This window comes from Chlamydotis macqueenii, chromosome 2, assembly GCF_036417535.1.
Source record: "Chlamydotis macqueenii isolate bChlMac1 chromosome 2, bChlMac1.mat, whole genome shotgun sequence".
In the NCBI taxonomy this organism is placed as follows: domain Eukaryota; kingdom Metazoa; phylum Chordata; class Aves; order Otidiformes; family Otididae; genus Chlamydotis; species Chlamydotis macqueenii.
Genome location: NC_141557.1, coordinates 130,274,281 through 130,293,475, shown reverse-complemented (window position 1 = coordinate 130,293,475; position 19,195 = coordinate 130,274,281). Strand labels below are relative to the sequence as shown.

Below are 19,195 nucleotides of genomic sequence, written 5' to 3'. Positions count from 1 at the left end.
CTCTGCTTAAAAGAAGGTCCCATGCAGACTGCTGTAGTGCAAGACAAAAGAAAAAAAAAAAAAACCAAAAACAAAACAAAACAAACTTAACAGTGGTCAGGGAACACTATTTGGTCTCATCCGTGACACTATCAGTGTGCACACAGCTTATGTGCTCGTCATGCACCTTACAGCTTCGCAGCTCAACAATATAAACCAAGAAACAGGGCCACACTCAGAAGGGAAGATTTTTTTTTTTTTTTTCCCTTTGGGTTCATTGAAAACACAAAAACTGCTTACTCTCCTTCTTTAAACGGATGTTCAACATTATTAAATGTCTTCTGTCAAGGCTCATGCATATACAGCTCAGACAGAAAACGAAAGAAAACAATCATCGTAACTGTTGTTTCCAGATAGATGCAAAACAATCTGCTGAACACCTTCTAAACTGAGATAGCAGCAGCTTCCCTCCTTGAACAGCATCAGACTCCTTACAGCAATACTGTGTGATCCTCAGATGTGCTTTGTTTTACTGACACAGAAGACATAAACCAGTCCAGAAAGTGGTCTTAGAACTGATGTTTATTGTGCAGGTCCCACACACAAAGATATGATATGAAATACACACATGACATGAGAGCAAATAGTAAATGAAAACCAGAACATTTATTGTGTTTCCAAGCTAAATACTGTCCAGAGGTACCAGAGCAAAGAAAATAAATCAGGCTGAAAAGAAACTTTACAAGCACCACACAAAAGCTATCCTGCACAAAAAGCCATATACAGCATATGTGCTTCTAAATCTCATCCTATTTTAGGAATTTAATCATGGATAAGCCTTTTGCTGCCACCTGTACAGAAATCGACGTCGCACAGAGGACTTCAGAGCAGTGAAAATAAGTAGGCTACCAAATAGTTGAACAAATACACATGAATTAAACTAGGGATCCAAACTTTTCCACAGTAAAAGTTTTATCCATGTTCATTCCTGCATATGACAAGCTTAATTGCTGTTCAGTGACATTCATTTTAATGTGAAATATTATTTCCATTTTGCCCTCTTATATATTCAGTGTAGAAACTACACAAAGGCATAAATGACAGGTATCAAGAGAACCAACCTGTAGTAGACCAAAGCAGTTGTCTCAAGAGCTCTTGAGAGACTGCTAGTTTGATAAGGACGCTCACATCCATGAGACAACAAACATTCTTGTTTGTGAAAACTAGTGTTTTCCTGCACATCTCGGAGGCATGCTGAAGTGTAGCCCTGGAGGACCAGTGACATCTGGTGGCCATTTCAGCCCTTCCCAACAGTACCTGCAGCTCCCAGCAGGCAAGGAGCTCTAGCTGAAGTGAGGAGATCCTTAAGGCTTGGGGGGAAGTTAAACTGCTTCATCAATAATCAGCCTGTATCATAGCACGCAAGACTGCTAGTGTGAACTAAACTGGCACGCCTCAGGGAATATAAGTCTTCTTACCTAGAACTAACACACTGAAAAAAACCAGGAAGGAATAAATAAAATAGAAATTAATTCCAAAAAAAAGCTAAGTCATCTATATTCAATTTTACTGTCACTTGATCAGATTACAGATGGCCTATCAGAAATACATGCCAGGGAAGCATTAAGATACAGGCCCTACCCTGCGTTTATTAACTTAGTGGAATTTGATGGTTACAAGTAAATGCAGATGAACTGCAATATACAAACAACAAACTCAGTTAAAGCTGCCAGCACATTAATAGTATTGTTGGATTAAACTTACTCTAGAGATAATAAAGCTTTTCTAAATAGAGTACATTTAATTCAACAAGTTCTTGACAACAACTGGGTCATGAAATAGAATTATATTAAACTGTCTTTTTGACAAATTAAAAAAAAAAAGCATTTTTCCTAGGTAAGGTGATTCTTATTACTGAAAAGGAGCAATGAGAATTAGGTCTTCTTTTGGTAGACAAGTAGCACAATATTAAATTATAAGCAGAAGTATTCAACAATTTTATCCATTTTGATATCTGCTACATGGTGAGACTGCCAAGACAAAAATTGCCTCGGCTCTCTCCACCAAACTTGAGAGCGGATCTTCTTCATGCCCAAAGCAATAGCACAGAGACCACAGCCACCAGCATTGGATTGAAAATGTACTTAGGTCTGATTGCACTGGTTGTTGATAGACAAACATTTAAAGCTATGTTTTGCTTGTTGCAGTTATCTACAGCTTGTAAACAAAATTCTGAGGCTTTGAGACATTCATCAAGAACACAAAAATCTTACCAAACGGTCATAAGAATTTTCAGCCCTTCCGATTGCTTTCTCACTGCAAAATGATTCAAAGTCTACCTTCAGGTGAATGTGTATTTCTCATTGAAACAGGAGCTCAGCTCAAACCTAATAAAACTCTCAGCATCTGCTGAGTAATAGGAAGTAATCAAAGTGTTTTTCTATACCCGTCCTACAAGTGGGTGGCTTTGCAAAAAAGCTGCAGCACAAATCGCCTGCCTCCAAATTGGCCTATATTTTTCACTTTCCACCAACATGACACCTCTCCGTAAGTAAATAGAATGCTAAATTACTGTTTCACCTTCAATACAGGCTACCTAACCAGACTCCAAGATAGTGAAGTATTTTAAATTACTTTTACAAAATGCATTGTGTGCATACATTTTCTCGTTGGCTGCAGCACATTGCGGGCAAACATTTCACAGAGGTACATCCAATTGCTAAGACAGCCAAGTAGTGTGCAAAAAATAGCTAGTGCTCAGACTGGAAACAAGAAAGGGTACATGGGACACTAACATGGAGACAACTGCATCAAGCCACCCCAAGTGCAAAAGACAGAAGGAACTGATAGAATGAAAGGAGGAAATGTGCACTATGTGAGATAGTTTGGCTTGACTCAGACAGGCCTTGCGGCTGACATGGGTACCTGGCTGGGCTAAAAGCTACTCAAAAGGCTTTCAAAAGACAAGTGCCAGGTTTTCCACTCCCATTTGTTTTTCAGCAGAAGTCTAGTATCTGTTGACTGCTGATGCCTCTGGAGAATTTCACTTGTGAGGCCCACAGATCACTGATGTTCAGGTCTCTTCTTGTACTACTGTATGAACATACAGTGACAAAAGTGGCTCCACAAGATGGCTTTTTGACACATTCCTAAAGGTCCAACTGCAAATCAATAGACACTAATCAGTACAGAGACACTCACTCCCACATACAACAGGCACAGAGCCTATGTTCCACTTAAATCCTACTCCACGTATTTAATGTAAGTGCTATTTTCAGTACTTTAACAGTGCTGGTTTCTGCACAGTAATGCCTTTCACCCACAGTGAAGAGCTGTCACACTGCTGCATACCTATTAAAGCATTATAATTAGGTCAGCTACTGGGTAAAGGAGAAAATAATCATTATAACAAAGCACTTACAGGTCCTCGCCTGAAAAGAAAGTCTCTTCTTTCCTTTGTTGTCCCCCTAAAATTTGTTTTCCACAAATATCTCGGCATTGCCAATCCAATTATACAACAGCAGATGATTACTGTGTGACAATGTAATTCACAGACATAACCTTTCTTCTACTTTTATATTTTACTGGGGATATTTTCCACCAGGGACAGACAGGTTTAAAAATAATTTTGCCTGGTTCTAATCGATAACAGCATGTTGGCAAATCTCTTCCGAAGAGCCATGAAAGCAAGATAAGCCATTCCCGCCAGCGTGCTGACCAGCAGGGTGGTGCCAAGAACTCTGGGTGCCCTCTTCTTGGCCACACGGAAGGCTGTTGGCAGAACGGCCGAGATTAATATATTGTTGACGTGTCCTAGAACTTTGTAAAATGCTTTTCTCTTCAGGACACGCTCATAGTAGGCTTCCAAGTTGGGCCGCTTTCCGTTTCCCCAGTTTCTTCTTGCTAATCCCAGAAACTTCAGGCGATGTAGTGTGACAGCGAGTGATACATCTGCCAGACTGAAGAAATCACCACAGAGCCAAGGCTGATTTTCACCTTCTAACCAGAGATAAAACATAAAGAATTAGGAGCTAACAGAATACAAGCACACATAGAAGTCTCCATTTAGGCTAACACTTAGTTCAGTGCTATTTCAAAATGCTGTCTAATAAACACCAAGAACACTTCAGCTAATATATGGCTTCAATCAATGAACATTTTACTAATCCCTGCCCATTCCTCACACAATGCTGTAAAATCTTAGGCTCAGCAGCCTGGTCTACATTTGTTAAGGAAAAAAAGAGACACATTTCAGGTTCATAAATTAAAATCCACAGTAAACACTTATTTTCCTCAACTACATTTCTCAAATCTGGATTTAATTAAACAGAAGTGGGAAGGAGAAAGGCAATGTAGCTTTTACTGCAAAGCTACCACTTGTCTGAAGAATTTATCACCTTGCCTGTGTCGCTCAGCTCTATGGCATTCACTCAGGAACTGCTAATTTGCAAAAACTTTCAAGTAAAAAGAAACAGACCAGATGACTGACCTGCACCAAACACATGAGGTCAGCGAGAAGACAGAGGCTATCTACCTGTTCTTCCTTTGTGCCTCCTAGACCTCAAACCATGAGAAGTTTGAGAAGTGATGGATATTCACACTGCCCACCACTGGTCAGGAGCACAGATAGAGACCCGAGGTCCCCTCTCTAGTTAAGGGAAAGAGGTGAACCTTCCTGGGACAGCTCAAAGCAGGCACTGCCAGGCAGCATCACATCTCTAACCTCACTGACCTGAAGCACCACCACCTGAAAGGGCTGACCTGTACTGACTACACTGAGAGCTTTAGAAACCCAGGATACGAAATCTGGTAGTTAGCATAGCTGCCAGCATCAGTGCTCTTCTGGAACCTAGATCTCAAACAGGACTATGCCATTCCCTTCTCATCTGCTACCTTTTGCAGTTCTTCCCACACAACAGGCATGCAAAACCACTGGCATGAATGTCCAGCAGCACCTCTGCGGAAACAGAAATCCTGCAATGTCCTTTTCAACTCATTTGCCACCAGAGGAAAGCAAGAGTTTGGCACACTGTTGGTACCAGTCCATTGCGACTGGTTATGCAGGTCTGGAAGAAAGGCCTCTGCAGGGAACAAGTATCTGTATCCTGTGCTGCTGAAAGGATACCTGGGGATTCACTCAGTGCATTAAGTAAGATGATGGAAAGGAAGACCAAAGAAGCTAACTTGTGTGAAAGAAAGATGCCTGCAGTGACAGTAACAGTAAGTGAATGAGGAATTTGAGTAGTAGCAAGAGAAGCAGAAGCTCAGATGTTGACAAGGATCTGGAGAAGCATTGTTCACAAATGCCAAAAATGTGAATACCTCAGATAAAATTCCAAGAGGTAGATAATAGCCACATGTTTTAGGAAATCCTGTGATCCTGGCAGTTTTCATAAGCTCACCAATATTGTATCAGTTGAGTCCTTGGAAAGGCTATTTAGCAGCGGAAGCAAAGGGACTGCTAGAAATGGTGACAGACTTAGTTTGCTGAACAAAATCCTACCATCCTTTTTGAGTGAAAACATTTTCTGTGACTCTTTCGCTGTTGAGTCAGTAGAAAATTTAACCTAGATTTTCAATCTCTGATTCAAATCTGCAGTCTTGATAGCAACTAATAATTATTACAACAGCTATTTATAGAGCCAAATGCAAAAAGCTATTGATCTGAGCAGATGCAGTTGATATTGACTGATGCTTCATGCAGCTCGCAGTGAAGTCAGAGGAAGGATGCCTATTAGCACAACAGGGAGTTGGACCAGAATCTGAATAAGCAGAAGACTAATCCCATTTAAACAAAATTCGACTTTCTTTTGGGTGGATGGTAGGTAACCACCACTGCTTTCCAAGAGGGTGGCAGAGAGGGGTTGCTTAATGATTAGAGCACTTATCCAGATTTCTAATTCTGCATATACCACAAATACCAGCACAGTATTTAAACAAGATTGTAACAAACCTGTGTTAAACATTGTCGTGATCATTATAGTGAACTGAGGCCTACAACTACAATATTAAGAATAACATTCTGTAGTTAAGGTTTTTCTTACTTTGTTGATAAAATACTGCAAAACTCTGTACCTAATCATAATCACTATGCTGAAAATGTGATCAAGCACTCTCCTAAGACAGTGAGAACTCACTGAGAGCAGCAGTAAACTAAACTAGTATTTAAAACAGTATTGATCCCTTCTGTGATGTTAGGTCAGTATATGCTAAAAGTATCAAATTGGATACATTCAAACAGGTCCTATAATGGTGCTGTCAACAAGTTTATTTGGTCTTCCCAAACATAAGCATCAATAGGACTTAGCAAGGCTAATTCCTTACCTGGTGTTTCCTCGTTTCGCCGCTGCAATTCAGTCTCAACCTGATCCAAAACTTTTTCCAGTTCATCCAGTATTTTCTTTAGATATTTTATATTATCATGATCCAGCAGTTTAGACTAAATAGATATACAGGTTAGTGTTTTAATCATTGTACAGAGTTTATACCTTTCTTAGAAAAACTTTTACTTAGCTACTACGGCACTTATTCACAAAATGTGATTATTTTCTCCACGTGGTCAGCTGGATAGCATTTGGATACTGGTGGCAATTCAGGTAACAGAAGAAAAACATCAGAGATGCCAGATATTGAGGTTTGCCTCACCCTGAAGGGTGCTCAACAGCCCAAAACCAGCACTGACGTGTACTTACCTCTGAAGTCAGTGGGACCAGTCCAACACGTCAGCACACACTTGAAGTGTGTAGCTGATCTGGGGAACAGGCTGCTTCATGCCTTGTAGGCTTAAATCACTGCATGACATTACTGGTAATGACAGGTGAAACAAATGTTTACATGGTGACAGAAAAAATCTGACACTAACAAGCTCATAATAAAGGAGGAAGAATATAAAGAGTTTTCTTACTTTAAGGCGCTTCTGTTTTGCTATATAGGCATCCTGAAGGTCTGGATTTTCTTCTGCAAGTTTCTTCAACTCTGATTCTGTGTTACTTATTTGGCCTGATACAAAAAAAACCAAAAGAATGACATTAGATATCCAAATATACCCGTAACACAATCCACAGGAACTGATCAATAGCTTGTGGACAAATACGACACCGAAGAAATGGGAAGTGGTACTTCAATGAAGCATCACCACCAAGTTGAGATTCAAAAACATCATGTTTTGGAAAACTTAACTGCTACCCAAATTGACCGCCTTTTCTCTCTTTAAAATGGGGCTTGAAAATGCCATACTTACAGACCTAGAATACCAAAAGATAGTGAATAATAAGTTATCTTCTAAAAATAAATATTTCTGGTAATAAACTGAGAGCAAAAGAATAATTATAGGGCATGAATCACCTCTCACTAGTACTTTATAATTAAGATTAGTTCAAATTAAGTCTTATAAATTAAACTGATAAAAAATTCTTACTAGAGAATAATGAACTCACTTGTTTTATATGTTCTTTGTTTCAACCTGACATGACTGTGAAAGCCATCTTTCACCATAGTATATGAAGAAACTGAAGGGTGTAATCACACAACTAAAATTTTATATATATGCAATTAATTACTTAATTGAATTTGGTATGCATAAACATAATACAAAACTGGCTGGTGGCTTATTATATCCAGCACTCTGAAAAAGATCAGCTTTTCAAAGCTGAAAAGTAAACCATCTGGGAGAAGTTTGAATAAGCAAAGGAATTGCTTAGGAACACCCACGAGCTATTTTAAAAAATGCCTCAAATCAAGAAAGCAGGCTATGCTTTCAGTATACAAAGATAAGAAAACATCTCAATTTAGACAAGTAGTAATTTTAGTTCTACCAATATGAACAAGTGTGTGTAAACTGACAACATTTTATACCAACTAGAAGCTAGAGGGGAAGAATACATACGGTCAGCAGAACACAAGTCAACATTGTGAAGTGAACAGTAATAAAAGCACCGACTATTGTCATGGGAAAACAGGAAAACTATCAATAATGCCTACCACTAAAGTACAATAGTTCCATAAACAGTAAGTATCCATATTTGGGGAAAAAAAAAAAAAAAACCAAAAAAAAACAAACAAAAAAAAACCAGATAGGATACTGATATAAGAGAATAATTCATGTTACTTCAGCAAAAAAAAAAGAATGCTAAATACTCTTGCAGAAATTACCCATTCTAAATCTCTCCAGATACTTTTTATAAAGGATTTATTTTTAAATAACCACTGATCATTGGACCATCAACACTGACTTCTAAATACTTTGCAATGCTCAAGAAGTTTCCAGCAGACAGAAAGAAAACTAAACTCCTGCAGCTGTAAGGAAAACTTACTGCCTGACTTCACTTCTAACAACATAATGGCCTGGCTAATAAGAGAACTGACTTGCCAAAAATTTTAAGGAGGAGGATAACAGAGTTTGCTGGAAAAAGAACTTCAAACTAACACAGTCTCATCTTTTATGATATTACGCATTTGGTAATAGCATAGTTGTATTACATTTCAAAGTATCTGCAGTATTTGACTTTGTTCTACAGAGCATTCTAAAATATCATATAAAAAAACCCAACATTCTATAAATCACTGACATTGACAAAAAAAAAATCAATTATCTCAGAACATAACTGTAAACAGTGAATCGTCATCCAGCCATGTTCTCCAGATTTGATCCTTGTCCTAGAACTATTTAGTGCTTTCATAATACTTAGAAGGAAACATAAAAGCATCAGTTAAAGTTTCCCATGCCACAAAGACTAGAAGGGACACAAATAAAGAAAAAACATGGCACTAATATCCAGTGGTCTGGACTGGTTGATAAACTCAGCCTAAGCAACCAATCAACGTTTCAACACAGTCCAATGTAAAACATAAACTGAAGCAAAAGATACAGGCCATGTTTCTTGTAAGGTTGCAAGCAGTTCTGACAGGCTAGACTGAGGCTGTGACCGGTAACAAGCTGAACAAGGATTCCCAGTGCAGTTCTGTGGCTGAAAGTAACACTGTAGCCCTTGAACATACATACGCTGAAAAAAAACAAGAATAAAGAATTAAATATTTATATCCCTATCCGATACCAAAGTGAACAGAATCTGCTGTTCACTTCAGGATCCAAACCCAGGAAAAAAAGGAAAAAAGAAAAAAAAAAAAAGAAAGAGCTATGAGAACTGAAAAATTCTTTGCCAAGGATTTTTTTCTGAGTATCACTGAATGTTGTTTAAACTAAGTTTTTCTGCAAACTACTGGATTTGAAACAGGAGTTCATTTCAGGAGTTTCTCTGTTATAAAGAGGACTGGACAACACAATCTACAGTTATGTCCTCTGCCCTTAACATATTTTTTTCATGGCAAAAAATACAAAAATCTATCAGGTAAAATACACATCCCAAGGAAGTCAAAGGACATTTTACCATTGATTCTAACAGACCACCGGTTCATCCTTTATCTTAATTCTATGTTGTTGTGCTATTTGCACCCAGGATTTTGGTTTAAATTGTCCTTTAACAATTTCCATTGGTCTGATGAACCCAAGCTACTTACTTCTTCACACTTTTTTTTCCCTCTCTGCTCCTGGCACCAAGTTAACACTAGCACATTTCTCAGACAAAAAAGAGCTTGATGATTCTCTTATAATATTTTAAGATAAACAAACTCGATTAGATTGAAGCTAATCTGCATTTGCACCACTTTGAGAGGAAAGCAATTGCTTTAATAGGTAAACTTATTACAAGTTTACAAAAGAGTTTTGTAAAAAAAGAGTTTCCTTCAGTGTAGTGGTTTGATGGGAGCAGTAACAGAGTTGTTCCCTATAAATTGCTCTATAAGCATAAACAGCAAGATCAGAAGATAAAATATTCCCAGCTATCATAGCTGCCATTCTCTGTTATGCATGAGCAGCACACTTTCCACCATTAGGAAAATTAATTCCACAGACACCTTAAAAATGACTTCCTCTTTCCCATTTTCAAATCACAACAGACTACAAAATCAACAAAAAGTATATGCATAAATTATCAAGGACTGTAACTAAAATTGGAAATCTGTGCTCAATCTATTCTGCTTAAGGTGTACTGAAGACACAAGATGAATGTAATGCAACATCCTATTAACTGATAAGCATTCAGAGCTGTACCAGTACATACTACGAATTCTGCTGGTAGCGTAAGCTGGAATCATGGAGTCCACTGTTAACTCGGGGTGCAGGATGCAGCCATGTGTGTAGGCATCCATAGGCAAGGAGTCTAAAAGTTCTCTATAGTGTTGCACCCTTGGATAATACATGCTGCCTTCTTCTGGCATTAATCTCGGTACTTCCTCTGCAATACAAAATTAAAAATGAAGTTAAGAAAAGAAGAACCATGTGATTGACCAAAAGCAGTATTTCCAAAGTTACTTCAGTTATGTCCAACTACACAGATGACAGAGCCACAGTTAAGAAAGCTTCACTTGCTCCCCTCTGTAACTCAACGGTGTTATCACAGCTGAGAGAGACATATATACACATATTTCATTTTAAAATGTATGAATAATTCCAGTTCCTATGCAGCAACCCACATGAACACATATTTAAGAGGTCTTCAAATCAGACAACCATGTTGAGTATCTATTTTGTACTTCTAGGAATGGGCGACCATGACATACAACTCTTTGGCCTTCTCGCAATAGGGCACAACTGAAGCTCTAGGAAGTTGCTATGGCTGAAACATTACTACATCTGCAATGCTGTAGTAATTCCTATACACGACTGAGTTTTACCCTGCCCTTGATCTACCTGGGCCTCAACTGATGAAAATGTCAGCATTAAACACATATTATGTGTTCACCCAACAGTGAAGTTCTCTTCATGCCTTACAAATCGCCGCACTAAACCTCTGAAACACAATATGCTGCCTCTCCACTTCTAAAAAAATATAACTCTGCATTTCCTTCAAAAATTGAGGCAGTCTGTTTTCTGGCAATAGAGACACAAAGAATTTCAAAAGCTTGCATGTGACTGATCACTTCCAAGTTTTTTCTTCCTACTTTTTTACCTCTTCACTCCATTTTGGTCCCCAAAATAATTTACACATTCTATTTCCTTCTCCCACCCAAGATTACTCTGGAATTAAGCATCTTTCTTTCCCGCAGAGAAGCAGGACCTGCCCAACAACAGCAGCTATGCAGCTCTCTGTTCAACACATTACTAGATGACCTTTGAAAGTCCCTTCCAACCCAAACTGTTCTATGATTCTATGATTATTTTTCACAGTAGCCTCATCACAGGGCTCGCCCAGCGAAGCGCTGCCATTACTGCCTTCTCTGTCCTCCCTGAAGGGGTAAGGAGGACAGTGATGGGTTTTTACTTACAGCTCCTTGTAAAGGTGCGGGAAGGACTTCAGTTCATTTTAAAGGAAAGCGGTTTTATCCCAAACCAGCAACTATTTGGACATCCCATTTACTTGGGAGGCTATACATGTTTTCTGCTCCTGAACAAACCAACACACAACGATACAGAGCTGACCCCAACACCGCTGCACGCACAGGTACGTGGGGAAAGATTTCACACCGAAACGCCTATGGGATTACCATCTACAAACGTTGCTTCAAGGTAATCGATAATCTGCGTGGCCTCACAAATGATGTTTTCCCCATGGATCAGGACAGGTACTTCTCCAGAGGCATTTAAGCGCATGAACCACGGTTCGTTGTGCTCACTCAGAGGCAGGTTTACGTCGTGCTCTTCGCACTTCAGGGCTTTTTCGGCTATGGCCAAGCGCACCTGCAACGGGACACCCGGGGTTACACCAGGAGCGGCATCCCCCGAGCAACCGGCTCTCCTCTGTGGAGCCCAGCCCGGCCCGGCCCGGCCCGGCCCGGCCCTGCCCTGCCGCGGGTGCGGCCCACCAGCGCTGCCCGCCCTCCCTCCCGCCCGGGCCCCGCCGCGGGCACCCAGGGGCCGCCGGCACCGCGCCCGGCGCTGTCACCCGCCGGCCCCCCGGGAAGAGGCGATCCGCGGCCTGCAGGCCGCCGTCCCGCCGCGCCCCCGCCGCCCCCCTCACCTTCTGCGAGGAGAAGGACTGCGTCCAGTGGTACAGCACCAGCGGCGCCATCCCCGGCCCGCCGCGGCCCCACACGGCGCGGCCCAGCCCGCTGCGCCGGGCGTGGCAGGCGGCCTACGCGGGGAGCGCAGCAGCGGCCGTGCCCGCCCCGCGCCGGCCTGCTCTCGGAAATTAAAAGAAAGGGGGATGCCCGGGGGATGAGGGGGACAGCCCCTTTCGCCCGCAGGCTGGCCCCGCGCCGCTCGGAGGAGGGCCCTTCCGACGGGAATCCGCCTGCAAAAGCGTCTACAGCATCCCCCAGGGAAGCGCAGGAAGATGGATGCGCGGGTAAAAAGGTCACACGGCAGCATTTCCCTCCGTTGTTTTTTTTTTTTTTTTCCTTGAACAAGTACTTCCACTATGAAATTTCAGGGACATTGGCATCACGCTGTTGGGGAAAAAAAAAAAAAATTTAATATTACCAGAAGACATCCTGAACTGGACCCTATGGGTATAAACACTCTATCGCAAAATGCCTTTAAGGCACAGCAAGAAGAAATAAAGGTCTAGAATAATACACACTTCTTTTGCTTCCAGATGTGTTCTTTCAATCTCAGGAGACAAGGTTTCTCAATTATTATTTTTTTTCTAGACAAAATTAGAAAAAAAAATACCAATTTTGCACGGTTTTTTTTTCCTGTGTGAAGCAGGGTCCTCAAAAGCATCTGATAAACATCATCAGAAAATGCTTCCTTTCCATCTCGCACTGGAGATGGTTTAGAAGACGCAACTGCTGATAGTACATGCCTAACTCATTAGAGGCTACCTGCTGCATCAGGGAGATGAGCAAACTGAAAACCATGGTGAGATTACAGAGTCCAGAATATTGTTCTCCTCATCCTGACGACTCGATCCACAATAAACGTGAGCAGGATAACCCACTCCCACATGCAGTTTCTACATACAAGATGAATCCCACCATTAGTGTCCTGGGGACCTGAACACAGTATGTCAAGAGCCACATCGCAATAACAAGTACATTTGATTTTAAGGGAAATTTTGACTAATGTTAAACAAGGGAGTGAATTTAAGTCACTGAAAGAGACAAGGTAATGGACAAATCTTATAAATCAAAAGGGAAGAAACAAAGAGCCAGCCTCCAGCCCCGCACTGTTCACGTGAGTGGGCACAAGGGCAGCCCTGTGCCTTCCCAGACTACTCTCAGCTAGAGTCACAAACAGAAAGAATCTCTTCAGAAGGGCAAGCACAAAGAAAGGCTTCTCACAAATGCCAGCTGATAGTAGTCAGTGTGTTACTGATGGTAAATCCTGCATTTTAGGAAATTCAATTTAATTGTAATTCTTTGAAAATTTGGAGAATATGCTTAGAATTGATAATAAGAATGCAGCCAATGGCATGCGAGAAACACATTATGACTGGACTTATTTCTCTCCAAGATATATGTCTACGGTAAGAATGCTGGAATACCCTTTCGTGCACAAGGGCTTTAACCTATGACTCGCGGATACACCGGTATTCTCACAGACTGCTTGCTGTACAGCTAGAACTTACAATATCTCAAGGCAAAGAACAGAGCATTGGATACCTCAAGACATAATTTTTGAGCTGCAGGCAGCTCTTCTCAGGACTGACCACACGAGGCCTCCCTTTTCCAGAAATTCGATGCAAAGTCCCTTCTCCCTCCAGAGCCCTAAAGAAAAATAAAAGGGGCTGATGCCTTTTTCTTCAGGGCAAGCACCTATCCATCCACCTATGTTTGCTCCCAAGCCCCTCTGCCTTCTCATATAGGAAGAAAAGCAAGCAAAAGGGCCAGGTTATGAAAAAGCTCACAGCATCCTGGAAAACCTTGTTCCACGTGCGTTTACACAAAGCTTCACACAACTGAAATGAATGTTAGTCTCCCTAAAGGTACTTTTTAATCTGTAAATGTCATGAATAGAAAAGCAGTGCAAGGAACAAAGCCACACAGCTGCAAATCTGACCAGCATCTTGGCACGTTGCTGTTGCAAGCAAACTGCTAGCACTGTGTGATAAATCACTTTTCTTACCATATTGATATTCTTGCCCTTCTTTCTTCTTTTTTTTTCTCTTGCCTCTTGGCCTCTCTTGGGCCTTTTTTAGTATCCCATACACATTTACAAAAATATACCTACACCTCTCTACAGTTTTTTTTTAATGCACATATTTTTACATCATGGAAAGAAAATAACATTTGCAGGTATTACTAATAGATAAGCAGTACCAAAATCAACTTAATAAGCTGAAGTAGAAATTTGGTCAAAGATCTGGAAATCAGTATTCTGGTGGTTTTCTTCCTTACTTCACCACTCACTCCACGATACTGTCAGGAAACATCTAGGCCAGATGTGTCACAAAAGTTATTGCTGACAGTAAAAAAATTACAATTTCTTTCTTATCAGATCTTTTTTTCCTTTGCATATTGAAAACCAATTACATTACAGGGGGAAAAAATGTTTTGTTTTTTTCTATGCAGCCAGAGCCATTATAACTGAAAATTAGCTGGATTCTGTGTATGCATCATTAACAGAAGCATTGGTTCAGTTTCAAGTGCTGAACTGGCCTAACTGACAGTGGTGCAGGAGTTAATACTGGTTGGGAAAGTAAGACAGGTTCTATTCTGGACCTTCTGTCATCAATAGTTATTGGCTAAATTCCAGTTGCAGACGCTGCATTACTGGCGATGCCATGAGCCAAAAAAATCCCCACAGCATTGAATTCAGGTACAGAGGTGAGGTTTTAGTATTGACACAAGTCCTGCATTTAATATGAAGACTGATGAATTAGATATGCAACTCTTTAGAAACAGTGAGAGCAAATTTATATCTTGACAGTCACAGTTGAGACTATCTGTGCCCTAATTTAACTGTGTATAAAACCGTGGAGGGACGCCAACTAAGTAATTCTAGATTGCTGATGCATATTCTCAATAAATATAATTACTCAGTTACCATTTTACATCCAACAAAATCCACCTATTAATAGAATTTATTTAGTCACTTTCAAAGTTACTTAACATATCATACTGGGTTTTCTTCAGGGATTTTACCACAAAATTCTGCCAATTTTTTCCTAAATACTGTAGTCAAACCTGTTTCATGCAGAATGAGTTTCATATGGCAATACTTCAGAAATACTGCTTAATAATTATTTTTCCTACATAAAATTATACTTAGTAGTTTTATAATAAGCCAATTTCAAAATAGTAGTGATTGCATACATTTCTACTTCTTGAGATATAACAAAAATATTCCTTGTTCTAATGCTATAAAAACTACAACAGTTTTGATGATTGGAATAAATTTTCCTGATATATCAGACTTTTTAATCAAGCACAGAAATACATATAATATATTTATATAAGGTGCAAAAGTGACAATTTCTTAGCTACAAGCCTTAAAATCTAGTTATTATCATTGCAGCTTTATCTAATCTATCACTCCTCAAGCTTTTATACAAACAGCGCCTTCAAATTATAAAGTCTAGCATAACAGCCCAATTCAAAAAAGCTAAAACATGGTGTTATGTACTTGTCTGTGTTTGTTGTCTCTGTGTACATGCGCAATATGCTGGCTAAGGAACTTGATCATTACTGAGCTATTAGGAACAATTCTGTATCATCACTTCACATGCTCATCTTCCCTCACGTTAACTTAGATGTGTAACTCACATGAGTAAAAATTCTATTAAAAAGTTCTCCTGCGCTCTGTACCTCTGTGCACAACATCCAGGTGTTGATTTTTAGACTGTTTTTAATCTAACAGTGATGACATTTTGTCGAGCAGAGACTGCCATCATGTTACGCGTTTGCACAGCACTGTCTAGCACTTTGAGTTCTGGCTGCCCGTTAAAAAAAATTCACATATTACCACAGCACAAAAAATAAATGTAAAAAATAGTATCTTCCAGCTATTGTCTGTGGTCAAAAACAGAGCGTGAAACTTTCAGCTAGTAAAATAGATTATTCAGATGCTGAAACAAAGTCCACCAAAGTAAAGGGGTACTGACTTCAATGGATCATATATCAGGTCTTAGGCCTGTTCAAATGCTACTACAATCACACTGCAAAATACAAAGATCCAGTAACTGAGATGGCAATCAAGCACAGAAAGCCTTAAAGAAATCTAAGGAGTTAAATACAATTTTGTAAAGTGTCCTTTCAAGTCTCATGCAGTATTTTCTTTGACTGGAAAATCATTTTAAAATAACTTTCCTGAAAAATTACAGAAAACAGATTCTTTCCATCCCTTAAACAAGTCCAAAGTTTAACCATTTTCAAAAATTTCTAAAAATCTTGGTTACACTTTCTATTGAAAACGTTCTGAAAACTTCTATAAGTTAGTTTGTAAATGACTTTAAACTAAACATTTGATCCTTTTCAGACAGCTGCTCACAAAAATAGTTTAAAAGTATTCTAAACAGTTATCGTGTACTTCCAAACATTTTCATTAACAAGTAAAAAAATAGCTGCCCTCAGAAAGAGCCACTACTTTTAACAGCATTAATCATTATGACAACACAGAAACGTAGTTCTCATTTAAATAAGGAAATTTTTATTTCTTCAGCCTTAATTCTTGCTGTTTGCTCATTACCTTTGTGCAAACACTAACAGACAAAATATTTCACTTGGTTTTTTTAAATGTTGAAATTAGCCTATTAACATCTCACTTCATGAGACAGTCAGACATCCACGTTAGATGGAAGTACTAAAGGTGCTTTCAGAAGCTCAGGGCACCCTATCTTCCAGAGCACCCTGCACCAGCACAGCGACAAGGATGAAGGCTGTTCTGCCCCACGCCATCCGTGGGCTCCACTCCACCACATGAAAACCATCAGGGCTGGCTGTGTAACCCAGCTCGTGATTGCTCGTGGACGGGCAGGGGCCATGAGCGTGGGTAGAATATTTTCTCTTACTTTTCTCTTATTTTTCTCTTTCTTTTTTCCCAATCTAAATCACATACATTATGCACCAGTATTGCAGTGTCTTTTCAAACTATAGTACCGTAGAAACAAAAAGGAAACTGTAGTGGTCAATTATGATATATCACTTTACTGTATTTACCAAGTTTTGAAAGCGGGAGAAATTTTCATTAAGTTCCACTTCTCACTACACCTGTGTTAGCCAACGGGAATTTTTATTCCTGATATTTCCCAGTGGAGGGCCCTCTGCGTGCATGACTTCCAGCACCAGCTCTCATTCCTGCACTTCACACAGGCAGAGGCAGAGTTCCCCTTACACAGGTTCCATCCTCTCCAGCCAGGCGTCAGGCTACTATTTCATTAGGCCTTCAGACAGATTTAAACTTCTCCTCCTGTTTTTCTTCAAACTAACAAAAGTGCTACTCCATATATGATTGGTTTTTGAGTTTTTCAGCCCCTTGGCATGTGTTGATGAAAAAGCCCAAAATAATTGCACTGTTAGTTGATACCAATTAGTAAACCCCTAATTTGAGTCCTGATGTAAAGAGATTCCACTTTAATTTGAATTAGTCTTTTAGTCTGTAGATGAGTCTTCTTTGTTAAACATAGTTTAAGTGTTTAAGAATCTAGTAATCAATATTTATAGTTTTGGTGTACGGAATAGCCAGAAACGGCCAGCTCCCTTGCTTTGTAGACAAAGCTATTTTGTGGCACCCAGTATTTCCAGTAAAGTTAATTCCAACGTGAGTAGTGCTAATTTAAGAAACTGAGATTCTTTGACTTGATTGTTACAAACTATCTACACCACTTAAAACCTTAAATTTTCAATGCTTGCAATAAAAGAACAGCAGAATGTAAAACAGCTGGACAAATTCATTATCAAATAGCACATGAACACAATATTCACCTAACTCCTCTTGTAAGCAAGACCCTCGTTTGTGAAAGTATAAATAGGACAAGATATGGTTTTGGGCAGCAATAGATCTGGGCACTGAATCACTGTCTATGTTCTTTTGGCAGTAACTGAAACAGCCTGGCATGATTTTTTCTGAACTGCATAACGTCACTCACAAATAGAGAACAAATACCAGAGCTACTGCTCTGAAAACACACTTCCCTCGTCACATTTAGCTCAATGAGATTTTCTAAAGAAAAACAGATGTAGTATATTAATGCCAGCTGAAGGCAATAATACTTGCTATTTAGCATTTAGTGAGTTAGCTGACAAAAAAAAAAAAAAAGAAGTCTATAGAGAGAAAGGGATGAATTTAAATCCTGTGTGTGTAACTGATACAAATAAAAGTATGAAGTTGTCTCCGTGCCCTGTGCAAGTGCAGGGGAGAAGTGAGGGCAGCAGGCGATGGTATGTGTCTGAAATAACAAACCCTTTCCACTAACACCCTAGCTAATGCACCGGGTGGGGAGGCAAAGCCGGAGGAGAGAAGCTGCAGAAGCTGAAGCGAGCTTTGCAAATTTTACAGAGACACATAAACTGGCGGGGGTGGGGAGGTGGAGGAAGACGCAGTGCCTCCATTTAATTCCTGTCCTATCAGGTCCAGTGGCCAGAACACAAAGGCAGAATTTGACTTGCGCGTTACAGTCCTCAGAGCAAAATACAAGCATTTAAAAAATACAGAAGCTATATTAATAGGAGAGTCAATATGAACAGAGCTTAGGGACAAGGAAGTGAGAAGATCCTTTTGGCCCAGCAGGGATAATCTATCTTTTCAAGGTGAAGAAATTAACAGGTTTTTTTCTTGACCTTGAGTAATGAAAATTTTTCCTCTAACAGGCCACTGCCACAGATCTTCAGGGCTACCTTACTTTATTTTGATATATTGCACCAAGTGAGAAATAACTGGAACTGGAAAAACTTTTTAATCTCAGCCTCTCTCTAGCTTCACTTTATAATACATTTTAATTCCAGATTTGACATTGTGTATGACCCAAGACAGTTGAACAAAGAGCTATTTTTCAGTCCACCTTTCCTCCTCTACAAAAGCTTCACGCTTTAGTGGTTCTAAGTCACTGGAAAACATAATCAAGTCAACATGAAAAGGGAGTCTAACAAGAACACAGTTTGTAACTTGGAGCAGAGTTTTAATGCTGTGATTAAATTTGTATTCCCCCTAAATTGCATTTTGTTTGAACTCCTTGGTTTGTGATCCCATTTCCTCCTGTTTTCTTGATGTCAGCCTCTTCACTGCTGGCAGAAGAGCCCTCCGAAATGCAGCTGCATTTGCAAATGTTTCATCAAAGGCCCT

At 39.8% G+C, this 19,195-nt stretch overlaps 1 protein-coding gene across 1 annotated transcript; it reads right to left on the bottom strand.

Annotated features, from left to right (window-relative positions):
• Positions 1-543: 543 nt before the first annotated feature.
• Positions 544-12,122, bottom strand: GDAP1 (ganglioside induced differentiation associated protein 1). Its single transcript, XM_086742417.1, has 6 exons — positions 11,994-12,122; positions 11,521-11,713; positions 10,098-10,271; positions 6,884-6,978; positions 6,304-6,418; positions 544-3,978 (listed from the first exon to the last, which is right to left on the bottom strand). The coding sequence occupies exons 1-6, from the start codon at positions 12,042-12,044 to the stop codon at positions 3,596-3,598; spliced, it is 1,011 nt and encodes a 336-aa protein (XP_086598543.1). The 5' UTR covers positions 12,045-12,122; the 3' UTR covers positions 544-3,595.
• Between the last annotated feature and the right edge of the window lie 7,073 nt (positions 12,123-19,195).